The 27,444-nt window shown below is 50.1% G+C and overlaps 1 protein-coding gene across 6 annotated transcripts in view; it reads right to left on the bottom strand.

The window, feature by feature from the left end:
* Positions 1-27,444, bottom strand: part of SLC2A9 (solute carrier family 2 member 9) — a 188,879-nt gene that overhangs the window by 41,255 nt on the left and 120,180 nt on the right. For 3 of the 6 annotated variants that reach the window (XM_034672125.1, XM_034672126.1, XM_034672122.1), the window contains 3 exons: positions 13,400-13,501; positions 10,393-10,468; positions 9,051-9,221 (listed from right to left, as the gene is read on the bottom strand). In XM_034672125.1, coding sequence (XP_034528016.1) covers positions 9,051-9,221; positions 10,393-10,468; positions 13,400-13,501 — 349 coding nt within the window. Of the gene's footprint in view, positions 1-3,147; positions 3,168-5,259; positions 7,037-9,050; positions 9,222-10,392; positions 10,469-13,399; positions 13,502-27,444 lie in introns of those variants that run through there. The other 3 variants (XM_034672128.1, XM_034672127.1, XM_034672124.1) reach the window with 3 other exon arrangements.

Below are 27,444 nucleotides of genomic sequence, written 5' to 3'. Positions count from 1 at the left end.
ACCACCTGGCCACAAAGCATACATTTCCCAGGGTGGCCCACTTCCAAGGACTGCAGGCAGTGCGTAAAAAGACCTGGGCCACAGCATGGCCTTTCTGATGGGCCGTTTCAGCTGCAGACTCCCTATGGGTTGGCTGAGCTGTTCTTGGGCCCGCATCACAGCCCAACCTCTCCCACCACCCACCCTGTGCCTCCCTTCAATGGGTGCGGACCCCTGATAAACATTCCTCATCCCAAACTGCATCTTGGCATCGGGTTCTGGACAAGCTACCCTGTGACAAGGCCTGTACTTTACATATGCCAGCTCACCTGTCCTGGGATGGCTAAAGTTCACATCTATGCTACCATGTCCAAGACTGACCCCTAATCTGCTCCCTTCGCCTCCTCAGTTAATGGCAGCACCATGCTTGAGTCTCTTGGCTCTGGTCTTGCTCTGGTCTTGCTCCACATCCCACAACCAACCAGCCAAAGCATTCAGTCTGCTAAAACTTACAAATGTTACTGTGTTTGGAATTCACCATCTCTCACCACTTCCTCCACTGCCACCCTGGTCCAAGGGGCCACTGCCATTTGCCTGCCTGATTGTAAGAACTTTCTGACTGGTTTCCCAGCTTTTACCCTTGGCCTCCTACAGCCTGTTTTAACACAGCAGTCAAGAACATCCTTTTAAAATGGAGCTTAGAAGCTGTCACTCCCCTGCCCCAAATCCCCAAAAGGCTGCCATCTTTCCCAAACAAAAAGCCCAAAGTCCTTAAAATGGCTCACAGAGCAGCACACGACCTGCCTGTCTTCCTATCTTCCATCACTCGCAATTCAATTCCATCTCCAGCTGCTCTACCTTCACTCTCTCTGCCCTCACTGGCCTCCTTGCTGTTCTCTCAGCAGATCAGACATGTTCCTGCCTCAGGGCCTTTGCACTGACTGATCCCTCTGCTGAGTGTGCTCTTTCAGCTATCTGCATGTCTCATTCCCTCCAACCCTTCCCCAAATCTTTGCTCAATTGTCATCTTGCCACGGAGGCCTTCCCTAACAACCCCAGGTCAAATTCAATACCTTCCCAGAGGTGCTTCCCACCCACCTTCCCTGCTCTAATTTTCGCCACAGTGCTTATCCCATTCCAACACACGTGATAAATGACTTTTCATATTGTTTTTTGTCTCCCTCCACTATAGCAAGTGCTCCGTGGTGACAGGTGTTTTCGTCTCTTGTTTTTATTGCATCCCCAGCACCTATAGGAATGTCTGGCACATGGTTCCAGGGCCAGCAAGGTAGGTACTATGGTTACATTTAATTTTCAGGTGAGACCCAGAGAGATTAAGCCATTTGCCCGAAGCCACACTGTTAATAAGAGGCAGAATTAGTGCCTGACCTGTGGAGGCTTCTTGTTCCAGGACTTTTACTTTGAATCAGTGTTATGGGCTGAATTGTGTCATCCCCTCTCGACACCCCCTACAAAATTCATGTGGAAGAATGTTAGGAAACCTCCAGGACCTCAGAATGTGACTGTCTTTGGAGATGGGGGCTTTAAAGAGGGGATTAAGGCAAAATGAGGGCAGACAGGCAGGCCCTGATCCAGGATGACTGGTGTCCGCATAAGAGAAAGAGGGACAAGCATATGAGGACACAGGGAGAAGATGCCAACTGTGAGGCAAGGAGAGAGGCCTCACAAGGAACCAACGCTGCGTGCACTTCGCTCTGGGACTTCCAGCCTCTGGATCGTGAGACAGGACAGTCCTGGTGTTTAAACCTCTCAGTCTGTGCTTCTTGGTTACGCCAGCTGAGAAGACTCGTCCAATCACTATTCAAGCTGAGTACACAGGTGGGGTCCGATCTGGTCCTGCCCACCTTTTAGTCCCCTCTGCTAACACCCAGCTCCCCCATAATGCCGCTAGCCACCTGGACCCCTTGCCCACTTCCCAAATATATCCTGCTATCTCATGCATTTTAACCTTAGGAAAGGCTATTAGTACCCGACTGTCCCATTCCCCACGCCTCCCCAACTCTCTCACAAAGACGTCCCCATCTGAAGCTCCAGAATTTGCGAACACGTTAGCTTGTATGACAAAAGAGACTTTGCAGGTGTGATTAAATGAAGGACCTTGGGATGGGAAGGTTATTCTGGAATAGGCTATGCAATCTGGGTGGGCCTGGGCAATCCCAGGGTCCTTCTACAGAGGAGACAGGAGGTCAGAGGTGAGAGAAGATGCCATGTTGCTGGCTCAGAGGACTGAGGAGGGGCCACAAGATTTGGGGTGTGGGCGGTCTCTCAGTGGGAAAAGGCAAGCAAGCAAATGCCCCTGGAGACAGAGGGAACCATTGTTGCCCAGTGCAAGTGATTTCAGACTTCTGACCCCCAGAGCTGTAGGAGAGGAAATTCCTGTGGTTCTCAGCCCCCGCATAACTGGTCATTTGTAGCAGCGGCCACAGCCCTGCCTCACCCTGCCTTGTCCCCAAGAACTGCGTTCTATTAATTCTCAAGATTCAGTGAGTGATCAGCAGCGTGGGTCTGAAGTGCATCACAGGGACCCCTGTAAGAGGGAGGCCAAGGGGTGCGGGGCAGACACCAGGGAGAAGGCCATGTGAAGACGGGGCAGAGATGGGGGGATGTGGCTGCAAGTCGAGGATAGGCGGCCGCCACCAGAAGCCAGGAGAGAGACCTGGAACAGATTCATCCCCAGGGCTTCCGGCCCTGCCCCCCCCTTCATGTCTGACTTTGCTCTCCAGCGCTGCCAGGGAATGCATTTCTGTCCCTTAGAGGCTCCCGTTTGTGATCCTGCATGATAGCAGCCTCAGGAAGCTGATACCCTCAGATGGAGAATCAGGCTCTCGCCTCCACGGTTGTGAGGAACAGTGAAGTGTCAGACTCCATTGCCAGGTTCCTAGGGATCGCTCAGCTGGGAGGAAGACAGCAGCCAGCAGACACCGCAGAAGAGCCTGGAAGCTGGGCACCTGTCACTCATTTCAGGGACTGCAGGACCAGAATTTTCCACATTACTGTTGAAAATCCAGGCTTGCGCGTTGACACTCTGGAGGCCCAAATTCTTCCCCAGAGCAGCATTTGCTTGGGGTTGCTTCGGAGGGAGGATCCTTCCCGCAGAGGACGCAGCAGCGCCACATTTTCCTACTCATGTTTCAGGAGATAAGCTCACTAATTAACTCTGCCTTAGACTGTGGGAAAGAGATAAGTAGGAAAACGAAGTGTTTGCAGAAACGAAGGAGGGAAAACCACAGGAAAGAGGAGACCGCAGAGCTGGGGAGACATGGGTTCAAATCCTGGCGGGCCACCTGTGCCCCGGGTGATGTGGCAAGGCAGGTTCCTTGCGTAGAGGTGTCCTCGTCGGGGACAGGGTGTCTCCTTTGCAGGGTGCTGTGAGAACCAGGGTGAATGCGGCAAAGTACCTACCGCTCAGCAGAAAGTACCAATTTTAAAAGTTAAGCCCGGTCTTCTTGAATAAGCCGAACGTGCCCCTGAGCCTGGCAAGCACCCTGCTGCCCTCCTGCTTGGCATGAAGGGTCAGGTGATGCAAGCCCCTCATTTCCAAGCCCACTGGCCCTGTACCTGCAGCTGCCTGGGGGTCAGGAAACAGTTTCTTGCCAACTCTGTGCCCTGCTAGTTTCCAAGGCCGCCTAACCCATCACTGCAAACCTGGTGACCTGAACTGACAGAAAGGTGTTCTCTCCCAGTTCTGGGGGCAAGAGTGGGAGTCGGCGTGCGGGCAGGGTTCATGTTCCCAAAGGCCCTGAGCGAGGAGCTGTCCTGAGGCTCTCTTAGCTTCTGGTGTTGCTAGCAATCCTCAGTGTTCTGTGACTGTCGCCGCGTCCCTGGAATCTCTGCCTCTGTCTTCCCATTACCTTCTCCTCTGCGTGTCTCCCCGTGTCCTCTCCTCATCTTATAAGGACACCAGTCATTGGATTTTAGGCCCACCCTCAATCCAGGGTGATTTCGTCTTGAGATCCTTAAAAATGACAGCTACAAAGACCTACTTCTAAACAAGGTCACATTCTGAGGTCCCGCACAGACTCAAATCTGGGGGGGGGGTTGCACTGCTCACCCCACTGCAGTAGCTAGGAGCACAAGCACTGCCCTCCCACTGACTTGGGGAGCACCTGCCACAAGTGACTTTGGAGAGCAGAGCCTCTCGGGGGCCCAGCTCCCTCATGTGCACGCTGGGAAGGCAGCAGTCTGCCCGTGGGGCTGGTGTGAGGCCAGAGAGAGGTGGCTCGAGTGAGACACCCAGCACAGATCCCAAAACACCCGTGAGATACACGACTGCCCACACTTTCACTGTTACCATCATTACTGTGACTTTTACTGTCGTCCTGAGGGTCTGTCCCCGAGATGTCAATGGCCAGTGCTCAGATTGGCTAGCTCACTGAGCATGGGTCTTTGGGCAGTCATGGAGCTAGTCACTAAGTCTAGAAGCTTCCACAGACAGGAGTAGTTTGGGCTGGGCTGGCAGCTTAGGAATTATTCAGAATACACGTTAAAATGCCATTCCTGTTGCCTGCCGAGCGGCCTGGACAGGGCCCTGGGGTTATGTTTGACCAGAGGTGGGGGGTTCTGAAGGGTAGCTGCCCAGTCGGAGAACTCCTTTTCTGGGTCAGCCCCTCATTTCACCGATGGGGAAACCGAGAGCCACAGAGGGACATGGCCTTGCCCAAATCACTGCAGATTTTGGCAGAAGAGCAGTGAAATTCCAAAGCGTACACAGATGGCCTCTCTGGAGCCCGAAATCCTCCCTGTGCATTAGCTGGGGCAGCAGGGGGTGCTGTCTCCTGTCCTGGCCAGGAAGCAGGGCTCAGAGAAGTGACTAATGAATGTCACAAGGTTGGCTCAAGGTCAATGCAGCCAAAGCCAGAGATGTAAAATGCGTTATGAATAAGAAAACGTTAGTAAGGGGCGCCTGGGGGGCGCAGTCGTTAACCGTCTGCCTTCGGCTCAGGGCCTGATCCCGGCGTTCTGGGATCGAGCCCCACATCAGGCTCCTCCGCTATGAGCCTGCTTCTTCCTCTCCCACTCCCCCTGCTTGTGTTCCCTCTCTCGCTGGCTGTCTCTATCTCTTCAAATAAATAAAAAATAAAATCTTAAAAAAAAAAAGAAAGAAAAAGAAAACGTTAGTAAGAGGGGCACGTGGGTGACTCAGTAGGTTGAGCACCTGACTCTTGGTTTTGGTTCAGGTTGTGATCTCAGGGTCGAGCCCCGTATCTGCTTGGAATTCTCTCTCCCTCTCCCTCTGCCCCCCCCAACTCGCAAACTTGCTCTTTCTCTAAAATAAATAAATAAAATTAAAAAAAAGAGAGAATACATTAATAAGAGAAACCAGTCTATGGACAGGTAGGGAGCCCTGGCTATCTGAACCTTTGCTACCCACACTCTTGTTTCCCAAACACAGAATAAAATAAATTAAGATAAATGTGTTGACATACCCTTGCTATCCAAATCCAGTCAGTTTCTACATGAATCTCTGAAACCAATGGATTTAGAGCAGGAGGAGGACACGTATTCTTACTGTAGATGAGAATATACTTAATGTCACTCAGCTGTGCCTCCCACTCCCCGCTAACCTCCGCCTACAACAGGGAGTGAAGAAAAAAAGAGGAAAGTTCTTCAAAATTCACTTATATAGACAAAATGAACAACACAGAGATCTATAAAAGCTGTTAAAAACTATTCTTTTCTGTACAGAATTCTGTACATTCTCCATAGATAAAGAAGATAAATCCAGCAAATTATTTTTCTGTATGATTTGGCTTTCAGTAATTTCACCTTCAGTACTGACTTTTGATGAGTTAACTTTCAGTAAATTGTTTTGCTTCCTGCATGGCCGACAGGTGGAGGGATAGACATCGGAAGTTAGTGTCCTATGTCGAGATCATCTAAATGATCGAGTCTTTAACATTTCCCTATAATCTGCCTTTACCATTACAACTTGTCTTGGTGTCAAACATTCCTCCAATTAGCCCAGTTTGAGTGTGCTGATTGTGTGTACGTGTACGTGCGTGTGTGTTTCACCATTATTATCTCCAGGCCTGGAAGGATGCCTGCCCTCACTATTTGTGAAATGGGTGAATGAGTGAATGATTATCTCTCTCTCTCTCTCTATCTTTCTAAGATGAGAGTCCGTAATTGTCTTTCCAGACTAAATCAACAGGATAGACAGGGGAGCCCTTTTTCCAGTCACTAGGCACTGGATAGGTCCACAGCACGGTGGCTCTAGGCCTCTAGAGCATTTAGAGCAGAATGACCTTCTAAGAGCAGTGACAATACTCCGAGTTGCGGGGTAGGTGGTGGTGTGTCTGTCCTCCCCACCAGCATGGAAACCTCCCCTGGAAGGTTTCGCTTGGTGCCACGTCATAAGGTTTTTCACACTGTAACTGAAACGCTTTGGTGGCCTCTCCTTTCCCTCAAAGATAAAGCTCGTTTATGGGGCCTCATTTATGAGCTGTCACGGCCACTGCCCCGGGGTTATGCACGCAGATAAAATACGTAGCAGGAAACGGCCTGTCCTGTTTCTCTCTTTCCCTTCACCTCGTTCCAACTCCCCATCAAGACTCCCTGAATTGATTTGCTCATCACAGAAGTTGCCTCAGACAAACTCCTGGTGTCTTTCCTGGGAGGATGGTCCTTTCACTTAATCCTGCAGGGGCAGCCTCAAAAGGGAGTCTCTCAGCCCCTGATCTATCAGCATTTCTGAGCCACACCTTCCCAGTATGGCTCCTCCTTGGATCTGCTCCTCCCCTCCTTCCCGTCCAGTTAAAATCATCTCCCAACCCCAGTGGCAGCCTCCCTTAGGTAATTTCCCTGGGGCCTAATCTGTGCATTGTCAATGTGAATTGAAGAGAAGTTTCTAAAGCCTGGTCAGTCCTATAGCGGGTGCGGCCTGGCAGCTGGGCAAGCATGGCAGGGCTTGGGGGAGCAGAGGGTAAGGGGCCCACACTGACCTGGGAGTAGGGAGGGCAGGTGGACTTCCCTTTAGGGAGGCTCCCAGATGCTGAGGGAGAGCTTGGAATCTAAACCGCCAGAAACTCAGCAGGCTCTGTGATCAGAAGAAAACCGTGTTTGCCCACAATGGGAGTAAAACCAGCACCACTGTAGGAAGAGCGGGGGCTTGGGACAAAACACTAGGCAAAGCTTAAAGGTTTTGGTCGGGAAAGTACTTCAGGGTTATGGGTGAGTCCAATTTGGCCTACTTGGAAGCAGATGGAAGAAGATGTCCACTGAGATACAACATGAACATTCATGGTTCCTCCCGGGAAAACAGCTGTTCCGGAAGAAGATAACCCGGAAAGCACTACGATCACACTGTGAAGCGGAGAGCTTCCCCTCCATGACCTGCTCTTGTCCCAGGGACACGTTGGGCTCCTTGTCAGGGAGGCAGTGCCTAGGCTCACCGCCCTCGTTCCGGTGGTTTGCTGCAGACTGCATTACCCGTCGGGCCCCTGGTTGGTGCCTCCTCCTCTGATTTGTTCCCTCCCCTCCCGTCTGCCTCCCAGATGCCCTCTTCCACTGCAAATCTGCCCCGTGACACTTATGCCTCAAACCCCCCAACAGACCTCTCTGGAGCTCAGGATAAAATCATAAATCCTTAGTGCAACTCAACTCCCTGGGCTCTCTGGGTCTGCTTCCAGCCCATCTCAACATGTCCTCAGCAATGGGTGTCTCGCCCCGAGCTCTGGACCGTGGTTCCGGGCTCCACCCAGAAACCACAGCCTGGCTCAGGGGGTGTCGGGTGAGGCCTGACATTCAGTGTTCGCTGTGGTTCTTCAAGCCGGCCAGGTGACTGTAACACACGCAGCCAGGTTCAAAACCACTGCTCTAGTCCAGGGTCCTGAAATCTGAGTACACGCTGAAACCACACAGGCGTGTTAGAAAAGGCAGAACCTGGGTTCCTTTGACATGAACTTCTTTTTCACTCTGGTGTATTTGCTGGCTGCTCCCCTCGTGTGGAAATCCCTCCTTCCCTACCTGCAGGCTACCTTCCAAATGTCAGAATTGAGGGGCTCTAGCAGGGGTTGGCAGACTGTCTGCAGAAGGTCAAACAGGAACTATGTTAGCCTTTTTAGGCCACCACATGTAGTCTCTGCCACACATTCTTCTCTTTTTCCCTCTAAAATGTAAAATGTTAAACTTTTTCTTTTCTTTAAAAGATTTATTTATTTATTTGAGAGAGAGAGAGTGAGCAAGTGGTGGGGGGGAGGGGCAAAGGGAGGGAGAGAGAGAATCTCAAGCAGACTCCCTGGTGAGTGTGGAGTCCAATGCCGGGCTCGAACTCACAACCCTGAGATCACGACATGAGCTGAAACCAAGAGTCGGAGCTTAACTGACTGTCACCCAGGTGCCCCAAACTTTCTTTTTTTTTTTTTTTTTAAGATTTTATTTATTTATTCGACAGAGATAGAGACAGCCAGCGAGAGAGGGAACACAAGCAGGGGGAGTGGGAGAGGAAGAAGCAGGCTCATAGCAGAAGAGCCTGATGTGGGGCTCAATCCCATAACGCCGGGATCACACCCTGAGCCGAAGGCAGATGCTTAACCGCTGTGCCACCCAGGCGCCCCCCAAACTTCCTCTTATAAAATAATAAAAGAAAAATAATTCTTTGCTCATGGGTCATATGATATAAGCTATGGGCCAGATTTGGCCCACATGCCATAGTTTGCTGACCCTGGATAATAGAACTGTCAGTTTTATGAGGTAGTGAGTTCCCTATTGTTTGAAGCACTCAAGTGATGGAGGGATTTGTGGCAGGAATGCACATCGTCTATGGCTGTGCTTGCACTCCTGCTGCAGAGGTGAGTAGTTGTGATAGAGACTGTGTGGCCTGTGAAAGTATTTACTATCTGGACCTTTATAGAAAGAGTTTGCCAATCCCTGCATCAAATAAATGAGTGTATACAGGAAACAGATGAGCCAGCGAAGGTGTGGCGAAGCGTGTGTGGATGTGCGTGCATGTGTAAATGCATGTGCACGTGTGCACGCGTGCATGTGTGTACTTGTGTGTGTGTGTGCATGTAGGTGCTGATTGTAGATTAAGAGGTCAGGAGAGGACTCACCGGGCCTGACGTCTCGAGCGGGATTTCCACACCAGCCCATAAGTCCTGGGGGAGCGGAGGCTGCCCTCCTGGTCTGCTGCCCAGTGTTCCCCTGGGGCCTCTGGCTGCCCCCCTGCAGGGGCGCCCACGTGAATGCTGTCCATAGAAGGGGTGATGGGGGGCCCTGTGGGACTGAACACATTTCCATGTGCCCTTGTTGGTCCTCTGGTCGATTCGCTGCGTCACCTGGAGGGTGCCTCTGTCTTCCTCAGCCCTCTGATCATCACAACACGGTGTGGGTGTGTGTCCGTGTGTGTGTGTGCACACATGTGTGCATGCCTAACACCCTTCCTCCCTCGTTCTGCAGCCCATTCTGCCATCTCACTGTAACGGCCTGCTGTCCTGAATCGGGGAAAGATGCTGTCCATCCATCACAGATGTGATAGGACATGGAATGTGATGGCCCATGAAAAGCAGCAACACAAAGCAATTCAGTCGTATGTGTACTGATAGAAACGTAGTGTTGTTTTCATCAACATAGAAGCCAAAATAAAGAACCACAGCCACACCTGCCAGACAGACGTGTGCAAGTGTCAGACCTGCCCCGACCCCCTTCTCAGTCCCAGCTGAGGGGGGCCCCTGTCTGATGGGGCCCCTGAGGACACAGACACAGAGCCAGGGAATGGCAGGGCCATTTTATAGATGGGGAAACTGAGGCCCAAGGAGACCAGAGGACTTTCCCACTAGGGAAATGGTAGAGCTGGGGCTGGAAGTGAGTCCTGGGGAAACTGAGGCTCAGAACACTCCAGACTCCACCCTCATGCAGCTACAGTATCGGGTGGCGATCAGGGCCCTGGGAGTCAGGTGACTGCGCCACAGCTCACTCCCGTCCCCACCTTCCCTAGAGCTGCCACAAGCCTTAAATGAGCTAACGCACATCAAGTACTCGGCCACGTGGAGCACATAGGCAGCGATGAATAAATCCCTGCCATTACTATTATCATTGTTGTCAGTATCATGACATCTTCCACGCTTAACGGTCACTTCTCTGCCGCACAGACTGTAAGTGGAGTACCTCCCCTTCATCCCAAGCTAGTGTACCGGGCTCGGAGCTCTCGCAACCGTTAACTGTAGCTGTGCTGTTGTCTGTGTTGTCAGCCCCCCAACCCTGGGTGAGCCTGTTACCTGTTCCTGCCAGCTGTGGGATGGAGATGAAGGCCATCACTGCATTTAAACAGGGAGGGGACTCTCTCTCCCCCTCCGCTCCCAGTCAGGCCTTGCCCCTCCCGGGCCCCAAGCCCCCCTGTGTACAGCGAGAACACCCCGGCTCGGCAGTGCCGGTGAGAAAGGCGGCGTGCCTTACCTGGCCCACTGCAGAAGGAGGCGATGATGGCCAGGATGCACACGATACTCAGGTACGGGATCCAGGAGGCGTGGTCCTGCAGGAGAGCAGGGGTGTGGGCAGGGGAGGAGGCAGCGGGGCAGACAGACCTGGGTTCTCACCCCAGCACCTCCCCGATCCATCTGCATGACCTGGGGCAGGTCACTTCACATCTCTGAGCCCCGGTTTCAGTGTCCATAAAATGGGGATAATGATAACCCCCAAGCCATTCCATCTGCCAACGGAGCCTGGCTCAGCACCAAGGGAAGCATGAGGCAAGGTCACGGTGGTCAGCAAAGGAGGTGAAAGGAGGTGAAAGGAGATGATGCCTCCCAAGAGTTTAGCAGTGTCCTCAGCATACAGCACGGGCTAAATAAATGAGTAACTAACACTGATTGAGTGCTTAGTCTGAAGCAGGCAATATGAGAAGTTTTATAGGCATTATCACATTTAAAAAAATTTCTTAGTTAATCCCTCTCATTGTATGAAACACTACATTTCTACCCCTGCTGCCCTGACAGATAAGAGATAAGTTAACTGGTGTCACTAAATATGTCTGGAGGGGCTGTCACTTGTCTGGCAGGGTCGAGGTGGCTCGGTGCTGGGCATGGAAAGGTGTCCTAGCAGACTGGTCGTCTGATCATTAGAACATGGTGTCACCAGTGATGGGACACGGTGAGCATGTTTGGAAGTGGTGGAGCACCTCAGCCCAACCTAGAGATTCAGGGAGGGGAGGGGCCTGTGTTCAGCTTTGAAGGTTAAGCCGCGTTCACACAAGAGCAAAAGGAGAGGAAAAATAGTTCCAGGAGAGGGTTCTACATGAGCAAGGGCACAGAGGCACAGGAGAGCACAGCACAGGGGTGAGCAGCAAGTGTTCAGAGTGGAGGGTGATGGATAGAGAGTGGGGAGAGCAGTCCTTCCATGTCCAAGTCCATCAGCTCTTGCTGAAGGAGGATCTAGGATTGAGGGGAGTACTGTGGGCTCTTGTAAACTGCATGGCTCACTGCTGCACCAAGTTATCCATCCATCCATCCATCCGTCCATCCATCCATTGTCCATCCATCCATCTACCCATTGATCCATCCACCATACATCTATCCATCCATCATCTATTCATACATTCACCCATCCACTCATCACCCATCATCCACCCATCCATCCACCCATCCACCCATCATCCATCCAACCATCCATCCATCCATCCATCCACCCATCATCCATCCAACCATCCATCCACCCATCCACCCATCATCCATCCAACCATCCATCCATCCATCCACCCATCATCCATCCAACCATCCAACCATCCATCCATCCATCCATCCATCCATCCATCCATCCATCCACCTATTAGTTCATTTGGCAGATTGTTCTTAGTTCCTCCTGGGTGCCATGCACTGGGCTCAGAAATGATACAGGCATGGCCCTTTCTCCCACAACTGTATCAGAAAAGAGAGATGAGTCAACAGGAAAAGCCAATCCTGTGTGATAAGTGATACTGCAGGGTTGCCCCTGGGGTCCCTGGGAACACAGAGAAGGGTGCCTCACTGAGACATGGGGTAAGGGAAGGCTTCCTGGAGGAAGAGGTATTCAAGAGATGTCCAGGGCTTCTTGAGTATGGAAAGCAAGAGAAGCCAGTTGAGCGGGGGCGGGGGGGCCCAGGAAGAGGAAAGAGCAGGCTCTTTGGAGACTGCCAGGGAACAGGGCTGGAGGAGTGGGGAAGGAGGGACAGAGGCAGAGATGGGCAGCCAAGCAGGGAAGAACTCTGAAACCTTCTGAAGTGAAGCCTAGTGGGGCCCACTTGCTCCAGGCAGCCCTTCCAAACATCTGCCACAGCTGCAGAAACATCACCCAACTGGTGAGGGACCCAGCTCGGTCAGTCTGAGGGGCCTACAAGGGCACCCCATGTACGACAGCCCTGGTCTGGCAGTCGGGAAGGAGGGGTCACTGTCAGCACATCACCCCCAGGGCCGATGTTTCCGCCTCCTGCCTGGTCAGTGCACCCAGCGGCACTTCCTCTCTGAAGGACCACCATGCTAATATTGCCTTTCTCTAGAGTTTTTTGCAACATTAAGACATTTGGCAAGTAATCAACACGTGCAACTTTCTACTCAGGGATTCATTCTTGAAAACTCCCAGATTTGCTGACCACCGTGACCTTGCCTCATGCTTCCCCTTGGTGCTGAGCCAGGCTCCAGGCACCGAGAAAGTGCTCCATCACTGCAGGCTGTGCGAGCAGTGCGGGGATGGGGGGTGNGGATGGGGGGTGGGGTGGGGGGGTGGGTAGAAGGAATCCCCAAGATCCTGGAATCTCATCCCAGCTCTGCCATTTACTAGAACCTTGAGCAGGTTCATTTATATTCATGCCTCAGCTGCCTGTCTCCATAAAAGGGAAATATACCACTTTCACCAGTGGTTTTTCCCAAACCTACATTCCCCTAGCACTTGTCATGTCTGGGTGCCCTTCCAAGCACTGTAGGTACATTTTCTTACTTAATCCTCCCAATGCCCCTGGGTACAGGGACAACTGTCCCATTTTAGGGATGGGAGCAGAGTCCCTGCTGGAACGCACAGGCAATGACGTGACAATTGTGGAAGTGCCTCATATGGCAGCACCAGCCGCCCTGTGCTGAAATGTGGGAGCCGAAAGAGGCATCTTAGGGGTGGTCTAGTGTGGTCTCCTCTACTCCACAGTTGAGTAAACTGAGGCTCAGAGAGGGGACATATCTTAGCCAAGATCAGACAGCTCGTTAGAGGCAGCGATAGGACTATACATCCGGTCTCTGTCTCCCAGTCCCAGGACCCATTAGCAAACCCTCCTCCTCGAGGGCACCCAGCAGCTTCTGAGCCGAGATGGCCCTTGGAATGCCATATTGCCAGAGTCGTCTGTAGACATTATGAACTTCCTAAGCCAAGGCCCCAGAGCACCGGAGCCGGAAGGCAGCTCCATGCTGACCTCTCTCAGGGTATGACATGCACATCCTCTCACCTGCAATGTCAGCGTGACAGTGAGGATCCCAAAGAAGAGGGCCATCAGTCCAAAGCCACCGATGAGGAGGGGTCTCCGTCCCAGGCGCTCGATGACCAAGCCCTAGGTCAGGGTGAAAGAGAGACGGTTATCACTTCCCTTCTAGCAGCAGGAGAAGGGGATGTGGAAGCAACACTGGGGTCATGGTTAAAGGACAGATTTGACCTTCAGACAGCCCAGGCACTTTCTCCATGGCCACAGCCAGAGAGGCAAAGGTCTTCATGAGAAAGGGAGGGAGAATAAAATCAGCATCCTAGAGCACTACGTGTGTCCGGACCCTCATCTTCCCTTCTCATCTTATTAGGGACGGGTGGGCTTATCCGCCAAAGGAACCCAGTGGACATGGTTGCCGTAGCCCTCCGCCCACTCTTTGGAGCCAGCCTGCCACAGAAAGGAAGGGCGCTCCACTCCTAATGCCCCTGTGTTGTCCATTCTACAGGGGCAGACTCCTACAGACTCCTGGGCCCAAGGGTGGGAGTGCGCAGAGAAGGTTCTGACATTTTCCACTCTGCCTGTACCTTGGTGGGTCGGTTTCATTCTGGGGTGTGATAGCAGGAAGCTCCTATGACTCAGCTCCTGAAGCCATGTCCCTCAGCCCAGCTTCCCACAGCCGGAGGACTGTCACTGACCTCTACCCAGCTGGTCCCCGTGTCTACCTCTCAGTTGGGCAAAGGCGGGGCTCTTCACTGAGCTCCTTCACATACCAATGACCCTGAGAAATAACGATGTAGCTAAGTGTCAGAGACAGGTAGACTTGGGTTCATATCCTGAGTCAACCACTTTCCAGATGTGTGAGCTTTGGCAAATGACTTCCCTTCCCAGAGCCTCAGGGCCTTTATCTGTGAAAGGAGGTCCAAAGTACCCTCCAACAAGGCTGTCTGGAAGGGGCGGGCGGTTCAATAGAGACTGCATTCAAAACATGTAACAAGTGTTCGGATTATGCCAAGACCTTCCCTCTTCTTCCCTCCTTCATCGCAGTGCACAGAAAGAAAACCCCAAAGATCAGAGAGGTGAACTAACTCAGTGGCCATCACACAGCCAGTAAGAGAGAGACAGAGACAGAGATGGGTGGGGGAGGGGAGAAAACTTGAACTCAGGGCATCTGAATAAAAATGCACAACTATTCTCCATTGGGCAATCAGGCAAGGCTCCCTGGAGGAGCAACAGTAGCAGGAGCTTGTCAGGCAGAGGGACCAGTGGGAGCAAAGGCCCTGGTCAAATGAGCCACCTGGTTTGGACAAGGCAAGGGAGCGACACCGCTGAGGGCCACGAAGCCAGAGCAGGTGTTTCTCCTGTCTGCCAGCTCCACGTGATGGTTCAAAAGCCAGAGCATCAAACTGAATGGTCACAAACCTGCCCCAAAGCCCGAAAGAGTCTTGCTGCAGGAAACCCAAAGCCCTCCTCCTCTCCCTCTTTCCTCATGCCCTGCTCTGAGGAGGGCGGGTGGTAAGAAGCCCTCTGGGTGAGCTCTCCTGGAGCTGGCGCGGGGCATTGTTCTACTCAGCCAAGTGCACGCCGAGAGGTACAGCTCTAGACCAGCTGAGTACCTGCCAGATTGGCCACGGGGTGCTGCCTGGCTACCTTGATGTGAACGTTGAGGGGACTGGGGGGCTCTGGCGTGGAAAGTCAGGGGCTCAGGCAAAAAACATGCTTGGCTGATAGCCAGATGACTGGAAGACATCTACAACTTCCCTCGGGAAGCCTTTCCCTCTACGGCCTAGGAGGGCAGGCAGCCCCAAGCGGCTAAACTTGGCCTCCTCTGACACCAGACCTGACAGAGCAGAGCGCAGGTGGTGTCCAGAGGCACATGGACCTGAAACAGGCAGACCCAGGTTCGAGTCCTGTCTCTGCATCCAGGACAGGTGATTCAGCTTCTGTGAACCTCAGTTCCTCACCTGGCAAATGGAAACGGTGAGACTGTCTTTGCAGTGCAGCCATGAGATCAGAGGCCAAGAACTCACAGTGCCAGAAGTAGACTCATGAACAACAGAGGCTTCCAACAAATGGCAGAAGAGGTATCATTCATTCATTCGAGAGAGAGAGCATGAGTGGGAAGAGGGGCACAGGAAAGAATCCTCAAGCAGACCGAGCTGAATATGGAGCCAGACATGGGCCTCGATTCCAGGACCCTGAGATCATGACCTGAGCCAAAATCATGAGTTGGATGCTTAACTAACTGAGCCATCCAGCTGCCCCAGAATATGTATTAGTCTTGCAGTCAAGGGGTAGCCTGGGTCTGTCCCAGTTCCTGCCTCTAACTGGCTGTGTGGCCTTGAGCCAGTCAGGCATCCTTCTGTGTCTTCCTTGCTCCCTTCCGATGACGATGGGTGGGGGTGGATGGCGACCATTCGCCAAGTGCCTGTGATGTGCCAGACGCTGCATTAAGCACTGCTCGTGCATCAACTTACTCAATCCTCATGGCGACTTTATAAAGTAGGACCAACTAGTTGTCTGATTTTACAGGTAAAGAAACTGAGACACAGAGGTCTTGGGAACTTGTCCAAGGTCACATGGCTGGTAGGAGGCAGAGTTGGGATCACCCGCAAAGTCTTTTCTGAGACATTAAAATTTTCCAGACTAGAAAGAGACCAAGCCACCACTTTGTAACAGCCCCCCGTCACACCCGATACAGAGCACCCTGTTCCCTGACCATGTCCTCACTTCAAGGCCGGGAGCGTCATCTTTGTTTCCCAGAACCTAGAAGAGCATGCGTTGAGGTGTTGAGCCAACGTTGGCTGACTGAGGGAAGGTGTATCTTTGTGAGGCAGGCATGACAGTTCACATACTGCAGAGGAGGACGATGAAGACGCTATGGTCACTCAGTGGGAAGCCAGCCCAGGGAGACCCATGAAGGCAGCAAAGATCAGCAATTACTGAGAAAGTTCTAAAGAGAAAGAAGAGCCAGCATCTAAGTCATCCCTCCCCACCAAACCCTCATGAGTTGGGTCCCACCAAAGGGAAGGTCCAGCTCGGGGCTCTTGGGGCAACAGCAACATGCACAGGGGAACTGGGCCCCTGGGTGGGGGTTGGGTGGGGGTGGGGAAGATCAGGGGCACCCAGGATCAGAGGTTCTGGGATTTGTCAAAAGTCACATAGAGTTACTGGAAGATAAGGAAGTGGAATACATGCTCTCTCACACTGCAGGGATGGCTGCAAAATAGACATACTCTTGGATTCAGTCATTTGTTATTTGGGTATTTATCCTAAGAAAATAGATACTTGATGGAAGATTCATGGACTAAGATCTTCAAATGCAGTGTAATTTATACTAATGAGGAAACAGAAATCACCCAGAAGTCCACCCACAACTGAATGCTTCAATCAATACTGGAATACCCAGATGATAATGACATAGGAATTCACGTATTTTAAAAGAATTTTAAAGACCAGAAAAATCCTCAGATTATGATTCTAAGGGAAAAGAGCAGAGCATAGAGCTGTATCTCACATATCCTCATGGACAGAGTTTGGTAAATTATGCAAAAGTATGCAAAAATGTATGCCAAAATTGCTTATAATGGCTAACTCTGGGGAAATACGTGATGATCCTTTTACTCGTTATTTTTCAGTCTTTTCCAAATTTTCCACAATAAGCCTTTTTTAATTGAAAAAAAAAAGTCTAAAACATAGACTTAGCTAAAGCACTGGAAATGTGATGCCCTGAGTCACAAATCATTACTCTTCCCCTAGCCCCGGTGATTTCCAACACATGCACATGCAGACCTTCCCCACGTGGAATGTCTTTGCTGCAGTCTCAGGATGGCATCACCATTCCCCACAGCTGGGCTGGCTGGAAAGACAAAGGCTGCTCATGTGGAATGAGCGGCAGCTTTGTCTCCTTGGGTTGCAGTGCCCAGTGACAGAGCTCTGAAATGACGAGAGAAATGACCATGGCGAGCATCAGTCACCGCGAGACACCGGGCACTTAACGTTGCTGCCCTGAGATAAACGTGTGCTGCACTGTTACGCTGAGATTAACGTGGACTAGTTACTGACTTCAGTGTATTGAGTGTTTTTTCTTTTGGTTCGTTTTAGTTTCTTCAAAGGCACCAGCAATATTTTCAGTGTCAGCTAGTATGTCCCAGATACAAACTAGTTGAGACCCACTGTCTTACATCCTGATGCTTATATTCAAGTGCTTTGGGGAGGGGGTGGGGATCTGGCTATTTCCTTTCCCTAAAGTCTCCTGATGAACCAGTAACTTGAGCCAAGGTGGAGCTGGAAACACTGTCCCTGATTTGGAAACCGTCTCTAACGATATCTAGGAAGACAGCAAAGAAAGAGCTGTGAGAAAGAAAGAGATAAAAACAACTCTGTCCCTCCTAGTGGGGAGCCCAGTCAGTCCGCAGGGCTCCTTTCCTTGTCTCTGCCTCTTTTAAATTGTTTTAAAGTGCAGCCTGTCGAAAGGGATTAGGGTCAACATGGTATTTTCACTCAGCATTAAAGTCATTAGTGAAAACATTAGCTCAGGGTGAACAGTGGTCTCTGAAGGTTACTGACATCAGCTGGGGATGGGCTGTCCGCCTCCAAGAAATCCTTTCTGGGGACTCCTGAGCCACAGGCTATTCAGCAGTTCTGCAGCCACGTACCCAGCACCTCCTGCCCGCCCCACAGTGCTGGGACCGCTGCTGGAATAACACAGAGAAGGTCTTTTGTCCCCTGACACAGGGGCACTGAGAAGAAGGAGACAGGAGTCCTTGCCCTTGACGAATCTTATGGGTTGAAGTGTGTCCCCCCTCCCTCCCCGCAAAAAAAGATATGTTGATGTCCTAACCACGGCTACCACAGAATGTGACTTTATGTGGAAACAGGGTCTTTACAGAGGTAATCAAATTCAGTGAGGACATTAGGCGGGCCCTAATCCCAGGTGACTGGAGTCCTTACAAAAAGGGGAAATTTGGCCATAGACGCGCACGGGGAGAATGCCCTGGGACGATGAAGGCAGGGCTCAGGCCGGGGCTCTCCAAGCCAGGGAGCACCGCGGATCGCCAGCAGAGCGCCAGAGGCCCGGGGAGAGGCCGGAAGGGTTCTCTCTCACAGCCTCAGGAGGAATCTGTCCTGCCACGCCTGGATCTCAGACGTCTGGCCTCCAGAGCGGTAAGACAACACAGCCGTGTGGCTTCGGCCCTGTCTGTGCCACGTTGTTATGCAGCTCCCCCAAATGAGCAGGGGAGCTCATGTCCGACGCAGGGCAGAGTTGACATGTTGCTGTTCAATGATTAAACACGTGAAGAAAGAAGGAAGGGATGTAGGGAAGCAAGAGAGGGTCTAAAATGTCATTTATTTCAAGTGTGACTCAAAGCTGACTTAATGTGCATTTACAGTATTTTATAGACATGACTTTATGTGAATTTTATAGGCTAATCTGTCTCTACTGTATTCTTGGTGTACATCGGAGTATAAAGTGCATGAAATAACTACTCCGTGCTTGGCAGAATTCCTGACATCTCAGGGGCTGCAGAGCCCTCTAACGGTTCATCCCTCGACAAGATCCTAGCGGATCTTGCCCACCCCATTCTAGGTGGGCCTTTTCAGTTCCGTCTTCCCACGAAGTCAGCCTCTGCCTGGCTTGATGCGCTCCTCGTGAACATGGGGCCACGGGGCTGGCTGCGGAGCTCCAGAAGGGGGAAGGGCTGTTGGTGGGGGCTCGGCCGCCCTCAGAACACACCACCTGGCTGCTCCCAGGCAGGGGGTGTTGGTCCCGGCACGGGCAGAGCGCTCTGTCCAGGTTTCAGATGCACCTTTCCACAAGTGGCCTGACTCAAACGGCTGTGTACTGGGTCCTTGTGATGGGTTGGCACTTAGCTCTAGTGGGACACATGAAGACCCAGGACTGCAGGGGTACAGGGTGACAACTACCACAGCCATTTCTTTAAACCTACTGTCTCTCTGTCTCTCTCTCTCTCTCTCACACACACACACATAACACACACACACAGGGGCAGGATGCCTCCTAGATTGGGGCCAACACCCAAGTATTCCAAATGGAAGCCCTTGATCCTGACAATTTGGGTGTAGTGGGGTCCCTTAGGAGCCCTCGCCATACCAGCCATTCTAGAGTCTCCAGGCAGAAACTGGATTATTGCCAAGGCTTTAGTTCTGGAAGGATGGGAGAAGGTGTGGGAAGTCACAGTGCCTGGACACACAAAATCTGACTTGTAGATGCCTCCCTGGATGGGACTAACTGAAAAGTAAAGGAGGAGTGCCCGGAACGCTGGGCCTCCTTTGAAGTTTCTTGGCTGAAGCCGGCCAGGTTCTTACTGCAGCTCAAGGTTCTCATCTAGGGAGTTGATGTTTAAGTTCTGAAGAGAAACAGGCACCTGTGGTGGTCACGTACTTCACGGACTCCTTGCCTCCTCGCCCTTATCACTCGCTGCCCCATATATTACTGTCCTGACCATGAAGGTTACACTCTCCTCCTAGCTTTGTGCTTGTGCCTGGTGTATTGCTCTGACCCCAGTAAAAGTGGAGACAAAGCTTGGCTCGAGGCCTTTTGCCACTAGAGCATCTGGTCCCCAGGCCTCCGCTTTCTCCTACTAAGATGTCTGCAGTAATCTTTTCATTCCCCGTCTCCGGGTTTGCAGGCCAAACCCGAAAAGTGGTGTCCCGTGTGAGAAACTTGTGATGGATGGTGGCGGAGCCCTTGGAAAGGAAAAGGAAAGGACTGCGTGCAGGAAGTCGTAAGTCGTCTGAAGCCTGCTTGGGCTTGCGGAGTTCGAGGGAACTTTCAGGATCGGGTTTCCTCTCTCTATCATGGGTCAGCATTTCTCTGCTGAGCAAAAGCAATTCATTAAGGTTCTTAAGCAGCTCCTTAAAGGGAGTGAGGCCTCTGTATCAGAGGCCCAACTTCGGGGTTTGTTAAAGACTATTACTGAACATAACCCCTGGTTCCCTGATGGAGGAACTTTAGATTTAGAAGTATGGGAAACAGTTGGAAAAAATTTAAAACAGAGTCCTGTGCGAGGAATGAGGGTACCTCTCGCCTCCCTTACATTGTGGGGGCTAGTGAGGTCCACTTTGACTCCATTACATGTTGAAGATACACCAAGTGTTCCAAAAGAAACAGAAAGAGAACTCCCTGCCCCTATGCTCTGGCTCCCTCAGTTCCCCCTGTTAACTCCCTGTCGGAGCAGGGCAAGTTAGCTAAAAGGGAAGAACTCCCCCTGCCACCCCCCACTGGGGAAGTACCTCCTTGGCTGCCTGGGCCCCTGCCCTGGGGGCAACTGTTACTAAAAAATTGCCTTTCAAAGGCTATGCTCACAGGAGAGTGCTCAGCTTTCCCCATCACAGCAGGACAACCATGAAGCACCTGCCTTCGATGCCTTTAAAGAAATTAGAAAAAGCACAGGAGATGAGATAATGGTGCCAGGAGCCCATTTTCAAAAGGCCTTATGCCTCTCTTGAAGACCATTATGCCATGTCAGCATGGGACTGGCAAACTCTCTGTAATGACTTCTTCTCAACATCTTCTTTGGCGATCAGAATTTGATGATTTGTGTGAGCAATGGGCCATCCAAAATCAGATGGCTGGAATCCCTGTAACAGCGCATATGTTACAAGGCCGAGGACGATATTCCACCATGGACCAGTAGCTCAATTTTGATCCACGAATGTATGACCACATTTCTCTCTGTGCAAAGAGAGCCTGGAAACACATCCCTGAAAATAATGCGACACAGGGTTCGTCTGCTAGTATCAAGCAGGGAACCCAAGAGCCCTTTATAGAGTTCACTGATAAACTGCAACAGGCAGTAAAGACACAGGTCAATCATAATGAGGCTGCTGGTATCTTAACTGCTTCAGCTGGCCTTTGAGAGCGTCAACAAAGACTGCCAGGGTGCTATGAAAGAGGTAGGAGCTAAAGCCACTGCTGGAGACCTTATCAAGGCCTGCCAAAAAAGATGAACAGAAACCCACAAAGCCAGGGTTTTCGCAGCGGCTCTCAGACCCCAAAATCCCAACAAAAAAAAGAAAGGAAAATTCCAAAACCTGTTTTCAATGTGGCAAGCCCAGTCACTTTAAAAAGGATTGTGTTTCAATGCTCCCACCTCTAAAGGAGAACTCTCTTTTAATCCTCCTAAGGATGTAAGCCCCGTTGTAAAAAGGGCTTTCATTGGGCTAAACAATGTAAATCAAAATTTGATTGTGATTTACATTGTTTAGCCCAATGAACTATGAAAAACAAACTGAGGGCCTCAGAGGGGAGGGGGGTGGGGGATTGGGATAGACTGGTGACGGGTAGTAAGGAGGGCATGTATTGCATGGTGCACTGGGTGTTATACGCAACTAATGAATCATCGAACTTTACATCGGAATCCGGGGATGTACTGTATGGTGACTAACATAATATAATAAAAAATCATTTAAAAAAAATTTGATTGTGATGGGAATCTCCTTTTGTTGGGAAACTTCCGAGGGAACCCTGCCCAGGCCCCTCAAACAACGGGGCCAATAATCTTCCAATTATCTTCGGACAGGGACAGAGACACCCTGGGAAGTGGGAAGCGCTGGGTTGGACCTTCTCACCCAATCAGAACTAATTCTTAAGGAAGGGGATAATCCAAAAAAGGTCCCCATGGGAGTGTGGGGACCCTTGCCCCAAGGGACGATGGGATTATTATTAGGAAAATCAAGCCTAAGTTTAAGAGGTATTACAGTCATTTCAGAAGTTATTGACTGTGATTATCAAGGGGAAATTCAAGTACTTATGACCTGTAAAGGCCTGCATATTTTTCCCCCTCAGACTAGGATAGCTCAACTATTGCTCCTCCCCTACTGGGTCCCCAGGGCATCTCAGAACCCACAGGGAACCCAAGGCATCAGGAGAACAGAACCCAAAGGGCCTTACTGGGCCCAAACTATAACTAGCTAAAGACGACTACTCACTATTAAAATTCAAGACAAGGTTTTCACAGGACTAATAGATATGGGTTATTAATACTATTACTAGTCAACAGGAAGGCCCCCCCCACCTTTGGCCTCAAAAAACAGCCCTTGATTCAGTCATTGGAATCGGAACTTGCTCACAACTGTTACAGAGTGCTTCTATATTAACCTGTTGAGGGCCAGATGGAAAAATTGGGTATTCACAGCCTCTCATTTTAAATATTCCTATTGATCTTTGGGGACAGGACCTACTTGCTCAATGGGACTTGGGCTGACACTTCCCATTTTTGATTGGGATCACTGCTTGTGTGCGTCCCCTGCCTCTGACCTGGAAGACTTCTTCCCCGGCCTGGCTTGAGCTGAGGCCCCTTAAAGGAGAAAAACTTTTACAAGCCCGTCATCTACTTTGAGAACAGCAAAAAGCAGATCATACTGAACCCTCCCATAGCACCTGGAATACTCCCATTTTTGTCATTCCAAAAAGATCAGGGAAATGGAGGCTATTACATGATCTCTGAGCCATTAATGCCATCATACAACCGATGGGGGCCCTACAACCTGGGCTTTCCTCTCCAGCCCTGATTCCACAATATTGGCATGTCATTGTTTCTTTACCATTCCCCCTGGTTGCACAAGATAGAGAAAAATATGCTTTTACCCTCCCTTTCTTAAACAATGAGCAGCCTAATGCTCGGTTTCAATGGAAATTTCTCCCCCAACGCATGCTTAATAGTCCCACTGTATGCCAACATCATGCTTATCAAGTCATACACCCCCTAGAAAAAGACGGCCCTCCACTAAGCTAGTCAATTACATGGATGACATTTTAATTGCTCACCCATCCCAGGACACTACTTTTCAAATTTTTCAGGCTTTACAGTCAGAAGTAACCTCCCATGGGATGTGTATTGCCCCTGATAAAGTACAGTGCCTATCCCCACGGCTTTATTTAGGCTACATGCTTACCAGCGACAAATTAGACCTCAAGAATCAGTTCTTTGAAAAAATCCTCTTAAAACCCTTAATGACTTCCAAAAGCTCTTAGGAGATATTAATTGGATTAGACTGTTACTGGGAATTCCAACAGCTGCTCTTTCTCACCTCTGAAATCCTTCAAGGAGAATCAGCCTTAGACTCCCCTGGTTATCTTAACCCACAAGCCTCTGAGGAATTACAACTAGTTGAGCAAATGCTCTCAGACTGTTATCTTTACCATGTAGACTCTGCGTCACCTATCGGACTTTCCATTTTTCCCACTCCTAACTTCCTTCTGCGTTGCTTGGGCAACTAAATCCTGCTTTACAGTATCTGGAATGGCTCTTTCCTTTTTTTTNGGCTTTTTTTTTTTTTTTTTTTTTTTTTTTTTTTTAGTGAAGCTAAAGGCTTTTATTAGCTATAATCCAGTTTGAATTCATTTCTGTAACCAGCAAATAAACATTAACAAATTTACTAATCAAGGGCCTTTTCATAGGTCTATTGTTTTTTATAATAATGTTTTTTTATTATACTATGTTAGTCACCATACAGTACATCCCTGGTTTTTTATGGAAAGTTCGATGATTCATTAGCTGCGTATAACACCCAGTGCACCATGCAATACGTGCCCTCCTTACTACCCATCACCAGCCTATCCCATTCCCCCACCCCCCTCCCCTCTGAGGCCCTCAGTTTGTTTCTCTGAGTCCATAGTCTCTCATGTTTCATTTCCCCTTCTGATTACCCCCCCTTTCTTTATCCCTTTCTTCCCCTACCAATCTTCCTAGTTCTTATGTTCCACAGATAAGAGAAATCATATGATAATTGTCTTTCTCTGCTTGACTTATTTCACGTCGCATAATCTCCTCCAGTGCCGTCCATGTTGCAGCAAACGTTGAGAGCTCGTTCTTTCTGATAGCTGAGTAATATTCCACTGTATATATGGACCACATCTTCTTAATCCAGTCATCTGTTGAAGGGCATCTCGGCTCCTTCCATGATTTGGCTATTGTGGACAATGCTGCTATAAACATTGGGGCGCATATGGCCCTTCTCTTCACTATGTCTGTATCTTTGGGGTAAATGCAAGTTGGTACAGCCACTCTAGAAAACAGTGTGGAGGTCCCTTAAAAAGTTAAAAATTGAGCTACCTTATGACCCAGCCATTGCACTACTGGGTGTTTACCCCAAAGATACAGACGTGGCTCTTTCCTTCTAACTCTCCCTCTAAGACGTTACCTCCATACGTAGAGATGATTGCAGACCTCATCTTTAAAGGTCGTAAACACTGTACTCAACTTACAGGTTATGACCCCCAGATCATTCACATTCCACTAAGGCTCAGTTTAAAACCACATTGTTTCAAATGCTTTTGTTCCAAATTGCAATGGCAGATTTCTTAGGAGAAATCACCCATTCCCTACCCCCTGACAAACTTTAGCATTGGTTTGGGACCACACAGCTTGTTTTCCCCAAAAGGCTCGCCCACAAACCTCTTCCCCAAGCTAAGACTATTTTTACAGAAGCGTCAGGAAAGTCAGGAAAGGCCGGCATATTCTGGCCCTCAAATATTTCAGTTACTCGCTCGGGATTTTCATTGAGGCAACGTGCTGAAATCGGAGCTTTAATCCTTGCTCTGGCAACTTCCTGATGAGCCCATCAACATTGCTAGTGATTCAGCTTGTTCCATGTTTGCTCTCAAGCAGATGGAAACAGCGCCTATCAGACCCACCAGAGAGCCAGAAGTCCTTTTACTTTTCTCTCGACTCCAACAACTCCTCTCATCCTCTTTTTATTTCTCACATTAGATCTCCTAGCGGCTTACCCGGGCCACTCACTCCCGGGAACTCATGAGCAGGTGACCTAGTGATGACGTTTCTCCTACAACAAGCTCGCTTGTCACATGATTTTTTTCCACCAAAACTGGCGTTCCCTACACAAACAATTTCATCTGACACAACAACAAGCTACGTCTATTGTACCCCAACGTCCCGATCGCCAAGCCGTGGGTGCTACTTCCCCACAGGCCCACAGGGGACCAGCCCTCGAGGTTTCACAGCCAACGATCTCTGGCAAACTGACATTACACATGTCCCTTCCTTTGGAAAACTTCGTTATGTACATGTCTCAACGGATACATTTTCCAGCTACATGTTCGCCTTGGCACACACAGGCAAATCCAAAACACAGGTAACCAAACACCTTCTCGTGGCTTTTTCTTCTATGGGCATCCCTAAAACCATCAAGACAGATAATGGGCCAGCTTCCACTAGCACAGCCTTTAAAGAGTTCTGCACTCTTTGGGGAATCACACATCACACTGGCATCCCCTATAATCCACAAGGACAAGCCATCATCGACAGAGCACACTCCACTCTTAAAAACATGTTAAATAAACAAAAATGGGGGAAATAGGGGCCTGAGCTATCCAGAGCCCGCTGCACGACTACACAAAGCACTCCTAACTTTAAATCTTTTCAACTTGAATGATCAATTTCTAACCCCTGCCCTAAGCCACTTTACAAAAAAAATCCCCAGGACTGCGCCCCTTGGTCCTTTGGAGGGACCCCCGCTCTAATCTGTGGCAAAGTCCCCATGACCTCATCACTGGGGGCAGAGGCTCTGCTTGTGTCTCCTCAGAGCAAGGACTGCCTTGGCTCCTGGCACGGAACATCAAGCCATCTCATGGCCTGGCACGGATCAAACCCGATTCCACCGATAAGCCAACTGAAGCAGGGCGAGCCTCCACCCCAGAATCGCTCATTGCCGAAGACACAATATAACACCAAAATAACCTGAGGAAGCCTGAAGAAAACGACTCAAAAGGCTGAGGAAATCCTACAGGCGACAGGACAAGCCCACACACCTGAAAACATGTTCCTGGTTATACTCTCAGTGATAAGTACAACTTCTGTCATGGTGGGTACATTTTACTGTCATTCCAGAAGCTACGGCTACTGATTATTGGGCAGACATGCTTAACCCTCCCCTCTGGAAGCCCTTAACATGGGCTGACGTGCCCTTTCCTGTGTTTAATAATAACTCTAACTGGATAGGAAGGACTTCTCTTCCTTTTACACAACCCCAACTCAATGGCTCCTTCTGGGACCCGGCACCTAATAACACGGAGTTATGTGCCCCTGTCCTTCCAATTTGTGTTGCCTTGTCTGACCCTCTTTGCATGATGGCTACTCCTCAAATCTGGTTATATTTCGTGCCAAGAGACCTTAATAAGAAAGCCCATCTAACTTTTACTTCTGTTGGAAGCATCCAACGTGGCAATCGGACCACTTGTAAGAGCCACTCTTCTCTCCCCTCCTATGAGAAAAGCACTAAATAGACTCCCTCTTCAGAGAGGGTTTCCTGGGTAACATGTAGGGCCTTCAATCCTCACCTTCTTAAATTAGATAATCATATCATCTTAGATTGGAGTCCTAAAGGACGTTTCACAGCCAATAACATGGAAATTAAAGTCCACCCTGCCGGTAATGGGAGTTGAATCCATTGGTAGGCCACCTCTCCCACAATCTGGCATGAGGGGGGCCTCAGTTCTCCCCTTCCCCAAATAGAACCTCTTCCCAGTCAATCATCTCTCTGGAGATTAGGACATTTATTCTTTCCTCTTTCCACATGGCATGAGAGATATAGCAATAATCCTGGCAGTTACTCCATAACCCTTTATAAAAATTTTACTGATTCCATTCGGTTGTGTATCCCTCACCCATATGTCTTTCTGTTTGCATCTAATATATCTTTATTTAAGAAAGAAGGGCTATATACTCTCAACCCCCCCGGTGGCCAGAGGGCATATTATGCAGCTTGCCTAAATAATTACAGTATTACTCACCACAAGGCCACCCAAGTCTTTGTTTTAAAAAGGCAGCCTTTCGCTTTTATCCCTGTCAGCCTCACTCCATCTTGGGAGGAGTCCGAATCCCTCAGTATTCTGAATCAGGCCCTGAGTGAATTAGGAAGGCCACATAGGTTTGTCGGATTGCTTATAGCCGGCATCAGAGCCACTGTCTCCACTTTAGCGGCTACTAGTGTTGCCCTGCTGCCCTTACTCGTACTACTCAAACGGCTCAATACGTCAATCAAATAACCTATAACAACCCGAGAATTCCAACTGCAGCAAACTTTTGACC

The sequence above is a fragment of the Ailuropoda melanoleuca genome, chromosome 11 (assembly GCF_002007445.2).
Source record: "Ailuropoda melanoleuca isolate Jingjing chromosome 11, ASM200744v2, whole genome shotgun sequence".
NCBI classification, from domain to species: Eukaryota; Metazoa; Chordata; class Mammalia; order Carnivora; family Ursidae; genus Ailuropoda; species Ailuropoda melanoleuca.
The sequence above is the reverse complement of the archived record's forward strand: the minus strand, read 5'-3'. Positions and strand labels throughout refer to the sequence as shown.